Below are 22,211 nucleotides of genomic sequence, written 5' to 3'. Positions count from 1 at the left end.
CATGGGAACGCCCATGAAACGCGGGGCGTATACATAGGGAAATGAGGGTATGAAGCCCCTCACGCCCCTATACGCCCCCTTTGCGGCGGACGAAATACGTCTGCGGCGAATGGGGCTGCACATGCGCAGATTGACCTCTGCGCATGTGCAGACTAAAAACATCGGCGGTACGGCCGCACGCGGGCCGTACCGTCCGATTCAGAATAAGGGCCTATGTGTAGTATATGTGTCATTGTGTTATCGCAGCTTTCCCTGTCCCTCTCTATGTGTATTACATGTGTCTTTGTGTTATCGCAGCTTTGCCTGTCCCTCTCTATGTGTATTACATGTGTCTTTGTGTTATCGCAGCTTTGCCTGTCCCTCTCTATGTGTATTACATGTGTCATTGTGTTATCGCAGCTTTGCCTGTCCCCCTATATGTGTATTACATGTGTCATTGTGTTATCGCAGCTTTGCCTGTCCCTCTATATGTGTATTACATGTGTCATTGTGTTATCGCAGCTTTGCCTGTCCCCCTATATGTGTATTACATGTGTCATTGTGTTATTGCAGCTTTGCCTGTCCCCCTATATGTGTATTACATGTGTCTTTGTGTTATCGCAGCTTTGCCTGTCCCTCTCTATGTGTATTATATGTGTCATTGTGTTATCGCAGCTTTGCCTGTCCCTCTCTATGTGTAGTATATGTGTCATTGTGTTATCGCAGCTTTGCCTGTCCCCCTATATGTGTATTACATGTGTCATTGTGTTATCGCAGCTTTCCCTGTCCCTCTCTATGTGTAGTATATGTGTCATTGTGTTATCGCAGCTTTGCCTGTCCCTCTATATGTGTCTTACATGTGTCATTGTGTTATCGCAGCTTTCCCTGTGTCTTACATGTGTCTTTGTGTTGTGCAGTACACTCCAGAGCTGGTTGCTGGCCCAGGAGCTGAGCTGGACCCCAGTGAAGTCACAATCCAGGGGTGCGACTGCCAAGGACCAATCTGCGTGCCAGAGGAATGCACTTGCCTGCCCAACGGTGATAACTATGTAGACCGCAGCGTGCGCGGCAGCCAGATGCCACTGCTGGAATGTAACATCATGTGTAACTGCGGAGACTCGTGTAACAACCGGGAGACCCAGCGAGGGCTGCAGTTCCAGCTGCTTCTGTGCCAGGTACCGGGGAAAGGCTGGGGTCTGCGAACACAGCAAGACATACCCAGCGGGCGCTTCGTCTGTGAGTACGTGGGAGAGGTGCTGGGACAGGCAGAGGCCCGCAGCAGGATACATGCACAGGACCCCAGCACCAGCAATTACATTATCGCAGTGCGGGAGCACCTTCACAGCGGGCAGGTCCTGGAGACCATTGTGGACCCCACGTACGTGGGTAACGTGGGCAGGTTCCTGAACCATTCGTGCCAGCCCAATCTGTTCATGCTGCCAGTTCGTAGCCACTCCATGGTCCCGAAGCTAGCACTCTATGCGGCTCGCGATATACAGGAAGGGGAGGAGCTGTGTTATGACTACTCCGGGAGGGCGTTTAACCTCAGGGGAGAGACTCAGGACGGGGACAGGGGAGGAGATGAGGTGGGGCAACGATCACGTAAGAGGTGTCTGTGTGGGACCGCCGCCTGTTCTGGGTATCTGCCCTTCGATGGCTCCCTGTATAGAGCGGATGTACATGAGGCCTCTGCCAGCTGCTGACCGGACCGGTGTCTCTGCCACGCATCTGGCCCAGCTTTGTTTCAGCCTGATGATGCCACGTTGTTGTGGCTCTGTAGCTGTAGTGTGAAGCTGGCAGCGACATGCTGGGACTTGTGGTGCTACAGCCACCACTAGTTTTGTATTGTGCAATATCAATAAAGAGTGATCCAGTGTGCGGAAATAACTATGTTCCAGCGGTGGATGTGTCCCCTGGTAACTACAACAGGAGACAGAACACCATAACCGGGGGCCAACCTGACGCATCCTGATTGACTGGCTCACATTGTTCCCTGTCAGTCACGCACTGGGGGAGCAACAGGAGACCATAGGACTTATATGTACACACCCGATAGTTTGTCAAACTCCACCACTACAGCCCAGGCATTAAGGATATCCATGCTTTTGTGGGATACGGTCGGTTGGACGACAGTCATTCGGTCGACACACTGGAAGGTCGACAGGTGTCTAGGTCGACATGGCATTTTTTTTTCAGCAGACATGTGCCGATAAGCGGTATTTCATGCCCTACCATCCACTAGGGCGTGGTGGGAAAATAAAATAGTGTGCCGAATGCAGCGAGGGGACGCGGTGCACTTAAAACGGTGTCCACGTCAACTGTGTCGACATTCGGGTAAAAAAACTGTGAAAAATCCCATGTCGACCTTTTGACTGTTGACCTAACCCTTGTCGATCTTGTCCCATGTTGACCTAGACATCTGTCGACCTTTTGCCATGTCGGCCTTCCAGTTTGTCGACCCAATGATTCCAACCCGCTTTTGCGCAGGAGACTTAATTGGTCCCTCAGTCAATTTGATATAACCACCTGGACTCAGGAATGGATAGAATTAAAACCAGGCCCTGCAATGAAAAGGTTTGGGGGACTCTGGTATAGGCTGCAGGGAAGAGAGTAAACCAGTTGTTGTCAAACTCGGTCCTCAGGATCCCAAACCGTTCATATTTTCCAGGTCACCCATTAGAACACAGGGGAGCTCGTTACTCACTCACTCACTCACATGTTAAAAATCCAGATGGAGCTAATGATTTCATTTCGGTCAGGAGACCTTGAAAACATGGACCTCGCTGGGTCCTGAGGACCAATTTTGAGAACATTTGGTCTAAAAAAATTAACAAACAAATTTATCTCCTATAAATAATTGCTCGGGAAAAATGTAGTAAATATACATACTGTACATAGTACAACCAGTAGGAGACAGATCATTCTCCCACCTTATGGTAAGGTACCTGTCTCTTCTCGCTGAGAGCTGCTGTTTGGTCTATATTTGTGTTTTGCATATACTGGCGCACAGATCTGCAAGCACACAGTAGGAGACGCTGCTGCCATTAGGAAAAGGGCAATATCCAATACTAAACAGGAAGGATCTTTTAGTTGGGACTGCTCAGTCTTGCTGGCAGAATTAGGATGAGGTTAGCAGGGAGAAGGAGTAAAGAAGACAATAAATTGTTGGCTTTGGGAGAATTTGCACTTGTCTGCTGCGGCAGAGGCTGATTATGTGCTTTGGGTGGAGGTGTAATAAAGAAAAGAGGCATTGCATGAAATTTCACTGAGCCGCTAATGATATTTTATCACATTCAAGTTTCTATACGCTTCTTTATAATGTAAGCGATGTGTCTTTGTTCCAGATAATATAGGATATCAGTGTGAAGTGTCTCCGTGCAGCTGCGCCTGACAAGCCGATAGATGCGGCTTATTATAGCTCAGCGGGCGGCTACACTTCCGCCCACGTACAGCTTGTTATGTGCACGCTGCTCCTCTCCCCCCCACTACCCCGGGTGCAGAGACACCACAGATTCCAATCACAAAATTACTTTATTAACATTATTTCTGTACAGTGTATCGATGGCTCACTCTCTTCTCATTGGTCCCTTATTGCGGGATCAGCAGCGTCCGTGCTCCCGGGGGGCGGGGCCGGGAAGACGCAGCTGCCCAGTCACAAGACTTGTGCGATTCCAGTTCCCGCACTACCTGGCGCTCGCTGAGCAGCGGAATCCCAGATTGGAGGATGAGCTGTCCGGAGTGTTCTGGCTGCGGGCGGCACATCGGTATCTGTAGCAGTAAGACTGGAGGGGGGAGAGAAACCAGGAGTACAGGACTCAGAATAACAGTTCAGACAATACCTAGAAATATACAGTAAGAGCGGAACTTTGTCAAAATCTCCTACACGTTTTACAATGACAGAGGATCACTGGTCTATAATACGGACGTATTTAAACAGAGATATTCAATGCTCATAGACTCTCTGTCTTTTCAGAGGAAATCTATAATGTATTGTGTCAAATCATTTGTCTGTCAGAGGCACAATTACATCTGGGATTCAGGGGTGTTATGTGCACTGATACCGCTTCTCCCCCATGTAAGAAGGAGCCGCTGTTTGTTATAGAATAGACAGGGCCGGCGCCACCACAAGGCAGCTCTAGGCATTTGCCTAGGGCGCTGGCACCTGGAGGGCAGCAGTTCGCCCCTCACCCCCAGCATGTGCATATAGCTGGCGGCGTCTGCGTCCCTGGAGCGGGCAGGTGTGTCCGTGCCGCGGGGGCAGCGTGCAGCAAGTGTTTTCAAAATCAGATGCCGCCTGTTTTATAATACAGGTACCACCCGCCCCACCCCCCGGGCACCGGGGCGCCCCCACCCCGACTCGCCTGGGGCGCTCCGGTGCCTTGCACCGGCCCTGAGAATAGATAGCAGGACGATATGCAGGGTAAATGTATGAACAACCATTCCAACACCTGCAGCTATCAACTTCGACAGCTGCAGGGTGGCAATGCCCTAACGCACAGGTCTTCAACCTGTGGCCCTCCAGATGTTGTGAAACTACATGTCCCAGCATGCCCTGACAGTTTTGGCATGCTCTTGTAGGAAATAATGTGGCAATGCATGTTGGAACATGTAGTTTTACAACATCTGGGGGGCGTCAGGTTGAAGACCCATGCCCTAACGGCACAGCAGGGACAGCGATTGGGGGGGGACATACAATGTGCCAGAGGGAGCTGTTGCCGATTTCACTCGAATTTTGACCTAATAGAGACATCATTTAAAATAGGTTTTCAATTATTTTTAAATATGTTTGGTCCTAATAAAATCTTTATTTACATTGGGCGCCACCTGGACATTATTATTATTATTATTTTATTTATAAGGCGCCACAAGTGTTTCACAGCGCCGTACAAAGGAACAATACAGGGAGACAAAACTTGGCATAACATTGAATAAATAACAAAAATACAGTACAAATAAAGAGCACCACAGTTCAATACACATTACAGCTTAAATGTAAGTAGTGAGGACTCAATCAACATACAACTAGAGGCTTGAGGCCAATGATGGAGATGAGTATGCAGACGAAGATGGTCACTGAGTGTTGGAGTATAGGAGAGCTGTGAGTGACATGTGAAGAGAAGTGGGCTTTGACAACAGGAGGGAAGAGGGCCCTGCTCGGAGGAGCTTACAATCTAGTAGGAAGGGGGGAGAGACAGATTACAAGAGGTGCACGCGAGGGGGTGGTGGTTAGATAGCAGGATGTAAACAGGAAACAGGCAAGGGGTCGGAGAACCAGCTGGTTTATGCAGTGGAAGGGTACGCTTTGATGAATAGGTGAGTTTTCAGTGCCCGTTTGAAGCTTTGCAAGGTCGGGGAGAGTCTAATGGAGCGAGGGAGTGCGTTCCACTGAAGGGGTGCAGCACGGGCAAAGTCCTGTACTCTAGCATGGGAAGCAGTGATCAGGGTGGAGGAGAGACGACAGTCGTCGGCCGACCGTAGAATGGAGATGAGGTTAGAGATATATGGAGCATGTGTTTTACATCATGACATTCGTGTAACCCAGTGGTTCTCAAGGACCCCCGACAGCGCACGTTTTCCAGGTCTCCTCACAGAATCAAAGATGAAATAATTAGCTCTATCAGCAGTGGACTAAGTGTGGGAGAGTGACCTCAGTTATCACCGCAACCCGTCATTGGCCGATCGGCTCACCTTGTGACACATGTACGACCCTCCTTTCTTCACCTTGTCCTTCCCTGAGCTGGGCCCTTTCTATGCAGAGGGACAGAAGCAGATGGTTATGAATATATAGAAGAGGTGACAGATGCTCCACATAGAGGAGACTGTTCAAGGCTTAACCCCTTGAGTGGTGGGTTTTGCTGGGGCAGGACAAACCTACCAGGGCTAGTTTGTCCTGCCCCAGCAAAACCCACCACAGAACGTAGGGACCCCCCCCTCCTCCTGTTACCTCCTCTGCGCCCCCCCCCCCCCCCATCTCCGCTCCGGCGATCGTATGCCAGAGTTCCCCTGCCGCCATTCACAGCAGACAGTGACCAGGTAGTGGCAGGCTCTGGGATGTTCAGGGCGGCTCAGGAGGACTCGGGCGCCGTAACTCCCGAGTCCCCCCGAGCCACACCGAACATTTCCAAGCCTGCCACCTGCTCCCTGCAACTAATGGCGGCGGGGGCAACAGCAGGGAAGCTCCGGCGTACGATCGCCGGAGCAGAGGGGGAGGGACCACTTGGGGGATGCCCGGAGCGGTGATGCGCCAGTGGTGCCTAGCTGCAGGCACGACTGACACACACCTATTGGTGGTATGCCTGGAAAGTTCCCGGGACAGCCTGCCGCGGCAGCGCAGCTGAGCCCATAAACATTTCCAAGCATTCCACTGAAGCGGATAAGTCAAATAAATATAAAATATATTTTGAAAATTATTCTCACGTCTTCGTCCATATTTTTACACACTTTTGCTATGGAACTTACAAATATCTAGTTACGCCCCTGACGCCTGCCCCTTCTATAGGCTGCAGCCGATGCAGTCCGTAGCACCTGGGTTGTCTCCCGCAGGGACGCTTTAAAGTCCCTCCACTGGACTATGGTCCTGATTCTGGTACACTTGCAAAAGCAAATTCTCTCTAATGGACAAAACCATACTGCACTGCAGGTGGGGCAGATGTAACATGTGTTTCTGTGCAGGGTAAATACCGGCTGCTTTATGTTTACACTGCAATATAGATCTAAGTTTGAAGTACAAACCCCACCCACATCTAACTCTCTCTGCACTGGTTACATCTGCAGTGCAGCATGGCTTTGTCTATTAGGGAGAGAATTTGCAAGTTATCCAGGATCAGGTCCTTAAGCTCCGCACCCGATGCAGACAGATGTAAGCCCCACCTCCCGGTGATGTAAGCCAATAATCAGAGGGAGGGCAGGGCCATGGAGCCCGGAGCCGGTATACCACCACACTCCCTGCCCATACAGGTAAGCAAGCGATACTGGTTAGGACTATACTATGGACAGTACTGGTGGCCAGGAGGGAGGGACCCTCAAAACTACCCCAGCGTAGGTCTGACCAGGTACCTGCTAAAGCTCTGCTCCTACACTGCATCCAACTCTCACTTCACACTTGTTGCTGCAGGGATCCCATATATATACACCTCAGTGTCCCATACACCGCAGCACACTCACCGGGTTGTGCGCCTCGTCGGCTGTGTGATGTGTGGTCCACCAGTCAGAGGTCCATTCCCAGGCATTGCCCACCATGTTGTACAGGCCGTAGCCATTGGCTGGGAAGGCCGCGACCTACAGGGTACAATGACTTTTATGGTTACCAATGGTGATCTTACCATACGGGTTATACAGAACACACAGGTTGTGCTCAGGGTCCGTGCACACATACAGGCAGCCATTGCTGTGTGGGAAATATACACAGCTGTGAGAACGAGTGTGAGTGTATACACACGCTGTAATACCGCTACACGCCCTCCCTGGTGCACACCTGTGTGTCTGCATGTGCAAGGGCTGAGACATGTACTGTGAGTGTCTATACACGCTGTAATACCGCTACACGCCCTCCCCTGGTGCACACCCGTGTGTCTGCATGTGCAAGGGCTGAGACACGTACTGTGAGTGTCTATACACGCTGTAATACCGCTACACGCCCTCGCCTGGTGCACACCCGTGTGTCTGCATGTGCAAGGGCTGAGACACGTACTGTGAGTGTCTATACAGCCTGTAATACCGCTACACGCCCTCCCCTGGTGCACACCCGTGTGTCTGCATGTGCAAGGGCTGAGACACGTACTGTGAGTGTCTATACACGCTGTAATACCGCTACACGCCCTCCCCTGGTGCACACCCGTGTGTCTGCATGTGCAAGGGCTGAGACACGTACTGTGAGTGTCTATACACGCTGTAATACCGCTACACGCCCTCCCCTGGTGCACACCCGTGTGTCTGCATGTGCAAGGGCTGAGACACGTACTGTGAGTGTCTATACACGCTGTAATACCGCTACACGCCCTCCCCTGGTGCACACCCGTGTGTCTGCAACTGCAAGGGCTGAGACATGTACTGTGAGTGTCTATACAGCCTGTAATACCGCTACACGCCCTCCCCTGGTGCACACCCGTGTGTCTGCATGTGCAAGGGCTGAGACATGTACTGTGAGTGTCTATACACGCTGTAATACCGCTACACGCCCTCCCCTGGTGCACACCCGTGTGTCTGCATGTGCAAGGGCTGAGACACGTACTGTGAGTGTCTATACACGCTGTAATACCGCTACACGCCCTCCCCTGGTGCACACCCGTGTGTCTGCATCTGCAAGGGCTGAGACATGTACTGTGAGTGTCTATACAGCCTGTAATACCGCTACACGCCCTCCCCTGGTGCACACCCGTGTGTCTGCATGTGCAAGGGCTGAGACATGTACTGTGAGTGTCTATACACGCCCTTCCCTGGTGCACACCCGTGTGTCTGCATGTGCAAGGGCTGAGACATGTACTGTGAGTGTCTATACACGCTGTAATACCGCTACACACCCTCCCCTGGTGCACACCCGTGTGTCTGCATGTGCAAGGGCTGAGACATGTACTGTGAGTGTCTATACAGGCTGTAATACCGCTACACGCCCTCCCTGGTGCACACCCGTGTGTCTGCATGTGCAAGGGCTGAGACATGTACTGTGAGTGTCTATACACGCTGTCATACCGCTACACGCCCTCCCCTGGTGCACACCCGTGTGTCTGCATGTGCAAGGGCTGAGACACGTACTGTGAGTGTCTATACACGCTGTAATACCGCTACACGCTCTCCCCTGGTGCACACCCGTGTGTCTGCATGTGCAAGGGCTGAGACACGTACTGTGAGTGTCTATACAGCCTGTAATACCGCTACACGCCCTTCCCTGGTGTACACCCGTGTCTGCATGTGCAAGGGCTAAGACATGTACTGTGAGTGTCTATACACGCTGTAATACCGCTACAAGCCCTCCCCTGGTGCACACCCGTGTGTCTGCATGTGCAAGGGCTGAGACACGTACTGTGAGTGTCTATACAGACTGTAATACCGCTACACGCCCTCCCCTGGTGCACACCCGTGTGTCTGCATGTGCAAGGGCTGAGACACGTACTGTGAGTGTCTATACACGCTGTAATACCGCTACACGCCCTCCCCTGGTGCACACCCGTGTGTCTGCATGTGCAAGGGCTGAGACACGTACTGTGGGTGTCTATACACGCTGTAATACCGCTACACGCCCTCCCCTGGTGCACGCCCGTGTGTCTGCATGTGCAAGGGCTGAGACACGTACTGTGAGTGTCTATACACGCTGTAATACCGCTACACGCCCTCCCCTGGTGCACGCCCGTGTGTCTGCATGTGCAAGGGCTGAGACACGTACTGTGAGTGTCTATACACGCTGTAATACCGCTACACGCCCTCCCCTGGTGCACACCCGTGTGTCTGCATGTGCAAGGGCTGAGACACGTACTGTGAGTGTCTATACACGCTGTAATACCGCTACACGCCCTCCCCTGGTGCACACCCGTGTGTCTGCATGTGCAAGGGCTGAGACACGTACTGTGAGTGTCTATACACGCTGTAATACCGCTACACGCCCTCCCCTGGTGCACACCCGTGTGTCTGCATGTGCAAGGGCTGAGACACGTACTGTGAGTGTCTATACAGCCTGTAATACCGCTACACGCCCTCCCCTGGTGCACACCCGTGTGTCTGCATGTGCAAGGGCTGAGACACGTACTGTGAGTGTCTATACACGCTGTAATACCACTACACGCCCTCCCCTGGTGCACACCCGTGTGTCTGCATGTGCAAGGGCTAAGACACGTACTGTGAGTGTCTATACACGCTGTAATATCGCTACACGCCCTCCCCTGGTGCACACCCGTGTGTCTGCATGTGCAAGGGCTGAGACATGTACTGTGAGTGTATATACACGCTGTAATATCGCTACACGCCCTCCCCTGGTGCACACCCGTGTGTCTGCATGTGCAAGGGCTGAGACATGTACTGTGAGTGTCTATACAGGCTGTAATACCGCTACACGCCCTCCCCTGGTGCACACCCGTGTGTCTGCATGTGCAAGGGCTGAGACACGTACTGTGAGTGTCTATACAGGCTGTAATACCGCTACACGCCCTCCCCTGGTGCACACCCATGTGTCTGCATGTGCAAGGGCTGAGACACGTACTGTGAGTGTCTATACAGGCTGTAATACCGTTACACGCCCTCCCCTTGTGCACACCCATGTGTCTGCATGTGCAGGGCTGAGACACGTACTGTGAGTGTATATACACACTGTAATACCGCTACACGCCCTCCCCTGGTGCACACCCGTGTGTCTGCATGTGCAGGGCTGAGACACGTACTGTGAGTGTCTATACACGCTGTAATACCGCTACACACCCTCCCCTGGTGCAGACCCGTGTGTCTGCATGTGCAAGGGCTGAGACATGTACTGTGAGTGTCTATACAGGCTGTAATACCGCTACACGCCCTCCCCTGGTGCACACCCGTGTGTCTGCATGTGCAAGGGCTGAGACATGTACTGTGAGTGTCTATACACGCTGTAATACCGCTACACGCCCTCCCCTGGTGCACACCCGTGTGTCTGCATGTGCAAGGGCTGAGACATGTACTGTGAGTGTATACACGCTGTAATACCGCTACACGCCCTCCCCTGGTGCACACCCGTGTGTCTGCATGTGCAAGGGCTGAGACACGTACTGTGAGTGTCTATACACGCTGTAATACCGCTACACGCCCTCCCCTGGTGCACACCCGTGTGTCTGCATGTGCAAGGGCTGAGACATGTACTGTGAGTGTCTATACACTCTGTAATACCGCTACACGCCCTCCCCTGGTGCACACCCGTGTGTCTGCATGTGCAAGGGCTGAGACATGTACTGTGAGTGTCTATACACTCTGTAATACCGCTACACGCCCTCCCCTGGTGCACACTCGTGTGTCTGCATGTGCAAGGGCTGAGACACATACTGTGAGTGTCTATACACGCTGTAATACCACTACACGCCCTCCCCTGGTGCACACCCGTGTGTCTGCATGTGCAAGGGCTGAGACCTGTACTGTTAGTGTCTATACACGCTGTGATACCGCTATACGCCCTCCCCTGGTGCACACCCGTGTGTCTGCATGTGCAAGGGCTGAGACACGTACTGTGAGTGTCTATACTGGCTGTAATACCGCTACACCCCCTCCCCTGGTGCACACCCGTGTGTCTGCATGTGCAAGGGCTGAGACATGTACTTTGAGTGTCTATACAGCCTATAATACCGCTACATGCCCTCCCCTGGTGCACACCCGTGTGTCTGCATGTGCAAGGGCTGAGACACATACTGTGAGTGTCTATACTGGCTGTAATACCACTACACGCCCTCCCCTGGTGCACACCCGTGTGTCTGCATGTGCAAGGGCTGAGACATGTACTTTGAGTGTCTATACACTCTGTAATACCGCTACATGCCCTCCCCTGGTGCACACCCGTGTGTCTGCATGTGCAAGGGCTGAGACACGTACTGTGAGATACCGGCTGTAATACCGCTACACGCCCTCCCTGGTGCACACCCGTGTGTCTGCATGTGCAAGGGCTGAGACATGTACTGTTAGTGTCTATACACGATGTAATACCGCTACACGCCCTCCCCTGGTGCACACCCGTGTGTCTGCATGTGCAAGGGCTGAGACACGTACTGTGAGTGTCTATACACGCGGTAATACCGCTACACGCCCTCCCCTGGTGCTCACCCGTGTGTCTGCATGTGCAAGGGCTGAGACATCTACTGTGAGTGTCTATACACGCTGTAATACCGCTATACGCCCTCCCCTGGTGCACACCCGTGTGTCTGCATGTGCAAGGGCTGAGACATCTACTGTGAGTGTCTATACACGCTGTAATACCGCTACACGCCCTCCCCTGGTGCACACCCGTGTGTCTGCATGTGCAAGGGCTGAGACATCTACTGTGAGTGTCTATACACGCTGTAATACCGCTACACGCCCTCCCCTGGAGTTCCCTCAACCCCAGATACAGTATCAGGACATTCCTGAGACCTTGGTTCCCGGTGACAGCTTGTGCTCACACTCTGGACCGATGTGCAGTCAGAAAGAACAAGTTCCCAGCTGCGTCTGAGACCAATATTGTGTCTGATCTGGTGCCCAGCCCGATGTAACAACTCAGAGGCCCAGCGATCAGAAATACTCTGCGTCTGACACCAATATTGTGTCTGATCTGGTTCCCGGCCCGATGTAACAACTCAGAGGCCCAGCGATCAGAAATACTCTGCGACAAGGTAGTACACAGGGGTAACATACTCACCGGCCCTGTCTGCACGTAGCCGTCCTCTCCAGTGTTTGTGTTGGGGAAATCTCCCTGCCAGATATTAGCGAGATGTTCTCCTTTTGGCTCCAGTATGTTACCCCATGGAAAGAGCCTGTATGTGGGAACAGACAGCGTAAGGGGTAATGATTGGGGGAATGCAGCTTAAGAGGACACAAATAAACAAGGAGCGATAAGCAGACAAAGATACAAGAACACTTCTGTAAATTGGTGAATCTTAATTCCATGCTGCCAACCGCGCAGGTTATACACTCATTTTAGCCACACCCTTCTAACTAGACCACACCCTCTGCCATTGTAGACTCCCACTATGTCACATTGAACACATTTATTTATTATTTATTTACAGCGTCTTATATAGCGCAGCAGATTCCGTTAGTGTCTTATATAGCGCAGCAGATTCCGTTACAGTGTCTTATATAGCGCAGCAGATTCCGTTACAGTGTCTTATATAGCGCAGCAGATTCCGTTAGTGTCTTATATAGCGCAGCAGATTCCGTTAGTGTCTCATATAGCGCAGCAGATTCCGTTACAGCGTCTTATATAGCGCAGCAGATTCCGTTACAGTGTCTTATATAGCGCAGCAGATTCCGTTACAGCGTCTTATATAGCGCAGCAGATTCCGTTACAGCGTCTTATATAGCGCAGCAGATTCCGTTACAGCGTCTTATATAGCGCAGCAGATTCCGCTACAGCGTCTTATATAGCGCAGCAGATTCCGTTACAGCGTCTTATATAGCGCAGCAAATTCCGTTTCAGCGTCTTATATAGCGCAGCAGATTCCGTTACAGCGTCTTATATAGCGCAGCAGATTCCGTTACAGCGTCTTATATAGCGCAGCAGATTCCGTTACAGCGTCTTATATAGCGCAGCAGATTCCGTTACAGCGTCTTATATAGCGCAGCAGATTCCGTTACAGCATCTTATATAGCGCAGCAGATTCCGTTACAGCGTCTTATATAGCGCAGCAGATTCCGTTACAGCGTCTTATATAGCGCAGCAGATTCCGTTACAGCGTCTTATATAGCGCAGCAGATTCCGTTACAGCGTCTTATATAGCGCAGCAGATTCCGTTACAGCGTCTTATATAGCGCAGCAGATTTCGTTACAGCGTCTTATATAGCGCAGCAGATTCTGTTACAGCGTCTTATATAGCGCAGCAGATTCCGTTACAGTGTCTTATATAGCGCAGCAGATTCCTTTAGTGTCTTATATAGCGCAGCAGATTCCGTTACAGTGTCTTATATAGCGCAGCAGATTCCGTTACAGCGTCTTATATAGCTCAGCAGATTCCGTTGCGCTTTACAATAGTAGACAGTGATAAAACAAAACGGGTAACAACAGACAGACTTGGAGGTAGGAGGGCCCTGCTGCAACACATCTGCTGGTTCTGCACCCTAATACGGGTCTTTTGTCAACAAAGAGGAATCTGGCTGCTAAAATTGGTAATTTTCTGCTATATTGGAGAAAAATTGTGTAAAATGGCAAAAAAAAAAAAAAGTAAACACGCAGTGCGCTACAGCCACGTTCTGCTGTCCCAGGGATACACGCAGTGCGCTACAGCCACGTTCTGCTGTCCCAGGGATACACGCAGTGCGCTACAGCCACGTTCTGCTGTCCCAGGGATACACGCAGTGCGCTACAGCCACGTTCTGCTGTCCCAGGGATACACGCAGTGCGCTACAGCCACGTTCTGCTGTCCCAGGGCTACACGCAGTGCGCCACAGCCACGTTCTGCTGTCCCAGGGCTACACGCAGTGCGCCACAGCCACGTTCTGCTGTCCCAGGGCTACACGCAGTGCGCCACAGCCACGTTCTGCTGTCCCAGGGATACACGCAGTGCGCCACAGCCACGTTCTGCTATCATCACACATATCAGTCACGTCATTCATTACATCCACTGTACGTGGCTTCTTGGCCGTAACGCCATTACGCACCTGTTCTCCAAACCCCCTCGACAGGCGTACTCCCACTCAGCCTCGGTTGGGAGGCGCTTCCCGGCCCAGCTGCAGAATGCGGAGGCATCGTTCCAGGAGACGTGCAGAACCGGGTGATCCATTCTATGATGGGCAGAAGAGAGACGTTATCACCCAGAGACAGCCGTGGAGTCAGCGCGCCTCACTACTGATTATTCAGCACAAGCTGACATATTCCTGCACACCAGCGGTTCCTCATACACCGCAGCATCGCTGGAAGCACTACATAAGAGGGGGCAGACATGTTTATGGTGGGATCAGTGGATAATTGTTCTTGCATCTTATTACAGAGGTGTACACCCAAATACCCATCTCTTGTCGGTATCGCCAATTGCCTGTCATACCCCCATAAAATAAACATTTTATTTGTCTGCCATAAAGCACATTTGTTGCTGGTCAACACCAAAATGTTATATGGGGGGGGTTATTTAATTATTTTCGTTAGGGTTAAGTTTAGGCTAAAATAACATCAAAATCTTATGTTGATATTTTGATGTTGACATATAAATGTTGACATTTTAACCATGTCGAACTAAATTATTGTCTATGCGTTGATTGTTGACCCAATGACCATGTCGACCTTTTGACTGTCGACATTCTCCCTCTCTTGGAAGAGGATGAGGCAGGCACTCTTTTTGTTGAGGGTTCGCACTAAACTGTGACGAAGCATGGCGAGCGAAGAGTTATACTAATTGGGGGTTCATGTCGACACAGACACCAAAAACATGTGAAAAACCCATGTCGACCCATTGACTATGTATCTAGGCTCTGTCGACCTATCACCAGAAAACTCTTCCTTATCAGAGGCACGGAGATTCCCACATGGGATTAGACTGTTTATTGGGTACCTGTCCGTTATACTGGAGTCCGGTCCTTCTGGGTGCCTCCAGTCTGCGCCTTTAACTGGGAGCCACCAGGGAGCAGCAGCGACCTGGGGACAAGAGGACAAGATTAGCACAAGGCAGCGGCGTCGTGGCACATCTGCCTTCCTCCGCTCCTCTCAGGCATGAAGGGGACGCGCGTCACAGGCACACAGCCTCCTCATCTGGATGTGGAGCAGGAAACTGCCTCCAGCAAGAACTGTCCACTTCAAGAAACAGAAATAACGGGATGAGCCGCTCTCTCCGTCTTATGGTACAGTAATGCCCCACACATGCACATCGTAAGCACGCCGACATACCGCGTGTCAGCAGAAGTTACAGTCCTGAGGTTTAACCCTGCATATGCAATCTGTTACTAGAATCAATATTTTTCGGGGGACACTTTGACCCCCTCGTTGTTACACCGAATTGCTGATGTCATCGGCAAGAAGAGGGTTAAAAAAAATAGGAGCAGAATTTTCTATGTCCCAGTTGAAAACTAGGATTATAATTGCTCTTCATCTAATTAGCACAAATGATAATTAGCTGAGAGATGCGAGGGTCCCATGAGGACCCTCGCAGCTCGGCAAGACTCTGAGCGGAGCTCGGACACAGCAGACGGGATCTAGGATGGAGAGGAAAATATTCTATACATTTCCCTGCAGTAAGGCAGCCTATGCTGCTGCAGCTGGCTGCGCTGGGACTTGTAGTTCCACAGCTGGGATTGGAGTTGACAATACTGCAGCATGGGTATGGTTCCCACCAATGCCCCATCTGTGTGGCGTTTGTATATTCTCCCCGTTCTTGCGTGGGTGCCCTCTGGTTACTCCTCCCACACTCCAGATATACATACTGGTAGTTGTCTCCTGTCATAAACGAACCCTAGTGCAGGCATGTCCAACGTTGGCCATACAGATGTTGTGAAACTACACATCCCAGCATGCTTTGCCACAGTTTTGCTATTAGAGAATGCTAAAACTATTGCAAAGCATGCTGGGATGTGTAGTTTCCCAACATCTGGAGGGCCAACGTTGGACATGCCTGCCCTAAGTGTGTGCGTGTACATGTAGTTCTTACCGGTGGTCAGATAAGCATGGAACATGCACTGCCAGCAGTCCCCAGGAGGCGTCTTCCAGATATTTGGCTGTTCTATTATTGGAGCTATTGGGATCCCATCTGCCAACACTTGCAAATAAAATGCATATTCTATCAACCAGACCATACATAGCTATCTCCATCTGGTCGGCCAATGCCTCATATCTGTCCCATGGAAGTGGTACTAGCTTTTAAAGAGACTGATTTGGTATTAGTAGGGTTCCTAAAATATGCTGTATCTAGGACATGGATATCTGCTTAGACAGCCCTGCTACCGGGTAAGACCAGATGTAACAATCCTCCAGTGGTAAGGGACTATGGAGTCTATGGAGAGAGATACAGTAGCAGACAACTGTCATTTTTCAAACACAGCCTGTAACATGGCAGTTAGGAGATGATTGGCTGATACTGTATCTCTCCAAGGATTAGTACATAGACCCTAAGCTCTAAAACATAATTGTTAAGGGTGAAATATGTATCTCCTATTATATAAGAATGTAAGCTCGAACGAGCAGGGCCCTCTCTCCTCATGTGCTTTTCTTAGAATATACCTCTGCCATTGTTATAATTGCGTCAGTGTCCACTGTTGCAACTGTCTTTTAGGGTTGGGATAATTTAGTCTACAGCATGATGGTCGACATGGGAAAAGGTTTACATGGTTCTAGGTCGAAAGGTCGTTTTTTCCTGAATGTCAACACAGTCGACATGGACACAGTTTCAAGTGCACCGCATCCCCACGCATCAATCGGCACACTAATTTATTCTCCCACCATGCCCCAGTGGATGGTAGGGCATGAAATACCACCTGTCGGCACATGTCGGCTCAAAAAACAGTGAAAAACCCCATGTCGACCTAGACATTGTCGAACTTATGACCTGTCGAACTAACGACCTTTCGACCTAGAACCATGTCGACCTTTTCCTATGTCGACCTAGACCCATGTTGACCTAATGGTGTCGACCTAATGACTGTCGACCATCATGCTGTAGACCAAATGACCGTATCCCGTCTTTTATTTACCATATACTTGTCCTAATTTGCATTTGTACTGTAAATCACAATCTTTCTTGTTTTGTTCTTTGCTCATCTATGTATTGTCAGGCGCTGCAGAACCCTTGTGGCGCCATATAAATAAACGATAATAAACAAGCAAAAAATAGACCTGTACTAAAACACAGAAGACTATAGAGGTTATAATCGCGTTCTAGATCAGATCTGTCACTCTAGCAACTTTTTCTGGTGCCTCTTGGATTCTGTACTTTATGTTATAACAAAATGTAACGTATGACTGTAATTCCCCCGATGATGTCACTGTGTAACAAAGAACCAATCAGAGGCCATTCAGGTGAATGTATCACTTACTGCCTGATCAATAGAACTTTTCACCTCTTCACTTATCAGACCTTCGAACACGAACGAGTCTCCAAATTTCTCTGCCTAGGAACAAAGAACGTGACAGCATCACCAGAGAACTAGTGGCGGCCGTAAGTGTGAGGGAAACAACCTCTAAATAATGCTAGAGTGACCATCAACTAGCAATTTCTAATAAAAAAAATAAGAATTAACTATGAGCACCCTGCACCTGTCCACAACCTGTGCAGTACCGCTTTCCTGCCTGGGGTGTCGCTCTCTGCTCTGGTGATACCAGCACTCTCTGCTCTGTATCTCATCGCTGTGATACTTAGAGTGTTCTAGAAGCACCAGAGCAAATAGTGACACTGCAGGCAGGAAAGAGGAACTGCATGGGTTGTGACAGGTGCCAGCCGCTATCAGGGCTGGGCAACACCGGCCCTCCAGATGTTAATGAACTACACATCCCAGGATGCTTTGCATTAGTTTTGCTGTGTGGCCATGCTGAAACTGATGCAAGGCATGCTGGGATGTGTAGTTCATCAACATCTGGAGGGCCGGTGTTGCCCAGCCCTGCGCTAGATAAACACTAGTTCAAGATATGCAGCAATAATTCATGTATCTTAGTTATGGCAGTATTCAGGGCGGAAGAGAGACGGGAGCAGTTATGCCAATTACTAAGGAATACATTAGAGGACCTCATTAGCTCACAAATGCCGACAGATTATAAGATTAAAGAATAATGGGCATTTACTGAGAATATACTATATATGCAGCATAAGTAAACGGTCAAGCAATCAGCCCCTAACTGTCATTTTGCAGGCACCTCCTGTAACGTGGCAGTTAGGAGATGATTGGCTGATACTTTATCTCCATCCAAAGCTTAGTAATTAGACCCTCAAGTCTGACAGTGACTGTGCAAAAGTTACGATCAATGTTCTGTGCAACTGAATTGCAACTGCTCCGTTCCTAACAAATAAGTGGGGTCCAGATGCATGCAGATGATTAGTCCCATGAGATAATGGGTGGGAGGGGCTTACCATTCAATCATTTCAGCACCACACAAGTTATGGTCTCACCTCTGTCACATGACCGGTTGCTGTGACAAACTTTTCAAAGTCCGAGTTACTGACTTCATATTTATCCATATAGAGGGAATCAATGTGAATTCTGCGAGCAGGGCTCTCCCCGTCCACAGGGATGCCCGGGTCATCTGTTCCCATCGTAAATACCCCTGAGGGGAGCAGGACCATCTATGGAAGAATTGAAGATACATTAAAAATAATGTGAATAAATAACACATATACAAAAAATATATACTGTATCACCTATAGTTCTGTCACTCCAAAATCCAGGTTCAACCTGGGATTTGGGACAGACCTCTTTTACATCATGGCTTTGACACAAAGATCCGGGCCATTTACACTATTCTGAAGGCACTTGGAGATGAAATCATCTCCCTGCCCCAGGAAATCCAGATCTTCTCATACTGTAAACTGCAATCGGGTTGGTTGATCCAGGTTACCTGATCACACTGCCCCTTAACCTGGGACCTTCCCATGTCCAACCCGCAAGCTAACCATGTTGGATTCCTGAGGAACTGTGCCTGGATTTTTTTTTCCTGGGACCCTTCACACCATCAGCAATAGCCCGGGTCTAAGCAACAGTGTGAAAGAGGATAATGGATCAGAGCCTGACTGATCTCTTGATGGTCCAGCTTATTTTCCCTTAGTTGGGAAAGGTGTATGGCTGTCTCCATGGAGACTGTACACAGGTACATCACTAGAACCCACCAGGCATACAGAAAGATACATATACTAGGTGATTCATCGCGCCCTACGGGCGCTCTTCACACCGTCGTAAGGGGCTGCGCCCCCTTAATTTGTGAACGTTTGTATATGAGAAATATGGTTAGAATTGTATGAAAGATGCCCTGTATTGCAACTTAGGTGTCCGCGAATCGCGGGAGGGGGGGTTGCGGGGGGTGCCGCGAATTGCAGGAGGGGGGGTTGTGGGGGGGTGGATGCTGCGAATCGCGGGAGGGGAGGGATTGCAGAGAATCGCGGGAGGGGGGTCGCGGGGTGGGTTGCCGCAAATCGCGGGAGGGGGGTTACGGGGGCGGGGGTTGCGGCGAATCATGGTAGGGGGGGTCGCAGGGGTGTGCCGTGAATCACGGGAGGGGGGGTCACGGGGTGGGGTGCCGAGAATCGCGGGGGGGTGTGTGTGTGCCGTGAATCGCGGGAGTGGGGGTTGCGGGGGGGGGGTGGGAGGGTGTGACGCGAATCGCCACAAGAAAAAATCAACACAGAAAGGTCAACACATGTAAATGTTGACATAAGTGTGGCACTTCATTGGTGTCCATGTCGACACATGAGAATGAATATGAAAACATTCAAAAAATGGAAAAAAAAACTTCAAAAACTCATGTCAACCTTTTTCATTGTCGAACATAGCCATGTCAGTGTTTTCCATGTGCAATTTAATTCTGGAGCTGCCGCGAATCGCGGGGGGTGCCGCGAATTGCGGGAGGGGGGGTCGCAGGGGTGGGTGCCGCGAATCGCGGGAGGGGGGGTTACGGGGCGGGGGTTGCGGCGAATCATGGGAGGGGGGGTCGCGGGGGTGTGCCGTGAATCACGGGAGGGTCACGGGGTGGGGTGCCGAGAATCGCGGGGGAGGTGTGTGTGTGTGTGCCGTGAATCGCGGGAGTGGGGGTTGTGGGGGGGGGTGTGACGCAAATCGCCACAAGAAAAAAATCAACACAGAAAGGTCAACACATGTAAATGTTGACATAAGTGTGGCACTTCATTGGTGTCCATGTCGACACATGAGAATGAATATGAAAATATTCAAAAAATTACAAAAAAAACTTCAAAAACTCATGTCAACCTTTTTCATTGTCGACCATAGCCATGTCAGTGTTTTCCATGTGCAATTTAATTCTGGAGCTGCCGCGAATCACGGGGGGGTGCCGCGATTGCGGGAGGGGGGGTCGCGAGGGTGGGTGCCGCGAATCGCGGGAGGGCGGGGTTCACAGGGGTTCCGGTGGGGGGTTGCCGCGAATTGCGGGAGGTGGGGGTTCACGGGGGGTGCCGCGAATCGCGGGAGGGGGGGTTGCGGGGGGGGTGTGACGCGAATCGCCACAAGAAAAAATCAACACAGAAAGGTCAACACATGTAAATGTTGACATAAGTGTGCCACTTCATTGGTGTCCATGTCAACACATGACAATGAATATGAAAAAATTAAAAAAATTAAAAATAAATCTTCAAAAACTAATGTCAACCTTTTTCATTGTCGACCATAGCCATGTCAGTGTTTTGCATGTGCCATTTAATCCTGGGGCTGCTGCGAATTGCGGGGGGGGGGGGTGCCGCGAATCGCGGGAGGGGGGTCGCAGGGGGGGTGCCGTCAATCGTGCAAGGGGGGGTGGCGGGGGGGTTCTTTTTGCCGCGAATCGTGGGAGGGAGGTTGCGGGGGGGTGTTTTTTCCGCGAATCGGGGGGGGTCACGGGGGAGGGTTTGCCGCGATTCGCGGGAGGGGGGGGTCGCGGAGTGGTGGTTATGCCGCGAATTGCGGGAGGGGTCGTGGGGGGGTTCTTTTTGCAGCGAATCGCGGGAGGGGGGGTCGCAGGGGTGTTTTTGCTGCGAATCGCGGTAGGGGGGGTCGCGGGGGAGCGGGTGTTTTTGCCGCGAATCGCGGGAGGGGGGGGCGCGGGGGGGGGAGGTTTTGCCGCAAATCGCGGGAGGGGGGCGCTCACCTGGTGGCTGTGGAGTAGCAGTGCTGGGCAACATGGGAAGGCAGTGGGTGTCTGGCACTGTCTGTGGGCTCACTGGGCTGGTTCTCTGTCACATACCTCCCAACAAGACCCTCTCCAGGAGGGACACAATGCTCTGTTTCTAGACTTCCCCTTAATGTATGATTGCCATCACCTGTTTTAAACAGGTTAATTTCTCAGAAAGGTGTTCAGCACAGATGAAGGCAATCACACATTAAGAGAAAAGTCCAGGAACAGAGCGTTATAGACACAGACACCCACTTTAAGTGACAGATGTAGCCAAATATATAGGAGATTCTCAAGGCCTGGCATCCCTATGTCCCATCCCTATCTCCTGCGCTCACCCTAACAAATTGTCCCCTTCTTTGTGTCATATATGCTATACAGACAACTTGTCTGTCTCCAGCCTCATAATTATCTGAACCCCAGCCGCATCATCATTATCTGACCCTCATCGTTATCTGACCCCCAGACCCATCATCATTATCTGCCCCCCAGCCTCATCGTTATCTGCCCCGCCCCTCTCCTTACATTCTCCCTTTGCCCGGCCACTGGCTCCTCGAGCGGGGGTGACTCGTTTGCCTCCCGGGAGTATCTGTAGGCCGCCCCCTGGTGGTGGGAGTGAGCGCCACTGGCCCGCTGCGCGGAGTTACAGCCGCAGTCTGCGCCCGCCAGTCCCGGTCCGAGCAGCAGCAACGTCAGGCACCAGCGGCGGAGAGCGCCGGGAAGATCCGGCTCACAGGGCGCAGCCATGTCTGTCTGGGAGCGGGTCATGTGACCGAGTCAGGTGACCCAGAGTGGAACGTTACACGGAATACCT

The 22,211-nt window shown here is 51.1% G+C and overlaps 2 protein-coding genes across 3 annotated transcripts in view; one reads left to right on the top strand and one right to left on the bottom strand.

Annotated features, from left to right (window-relative positions):
- LOC146025730 (histone-lysine N-methyltransferase SETMAR) overlaps positions 1-4,797 on the top strand; it is a 12,729-nt gene extending 7,932 nt beyond the window's left edge. Inside the window, exon 2 of the mRNA XM_083155753.1 lies at positions 897-4,797. Coding sequence (XP_083011879.1) covers positions 897-1,682 — 786 coding nt within the window. The 3' untranslated portion in view covers positions 1,683-4,797. The remainder of the gene's footprint in view (positions 1-896) is intronic.
- On the bottom strand, positions 3,492-22,211 carry SUMF1 (sulfatase modifying factor 1). Of its 2 annotated transcripts, XM_083155751.1 has the most exons (9): positions 21,923-22,206; positions 18,696-18,869; positions 17,629-17,703; positions 15,159-15,241; positions 14,272-14,394; positions 12,314-12,428; positions 7,144-7,257; positions 5,668-5,727; positions 3,492-3,761 (listed from the first exon to the last, which is right to left on the bottom strand). In XM_083155751.1, exons 1-9 carry the CDS (start codon positions 22,163-22,165, stop codon positions 3,663-3,665), a joined length of 1,086 nt encoding a protein of 361 aa, XP_083011877.1. In that variant the 5' UTR covers positions 22,166-22,206; the 3' UTR covers positions 3,492-3,662. The 2 variants fall into 2 exon arrangements, with proteins under 2 accessions (XP_083011877.1, XP_083011878.1); XM_083155752.1 differs by lacking the exon at positions 17,629-17,703 and having other exon boundaries at positions 21,923-22,211.

The sequence above is a fragment of the Crinia signifera genome, chromosome 8 (assembly GCF_055691185.1).
Source record: "Crinia signifera chromosome 8, ASM5569118v1, whole genome shotgun sequence".
NCBI classification, from domain to species: Eukaryota; Metazoa; Chordata; class Amphibia; order Anura; family Myobatrachidae; genus Crinia; species Crinia signifera.
The sequence above is the reverse complement of the archived record's forward strand: the minus strand, read 5'-3'. Positions and strand labels throughout refer to the sequence as shown.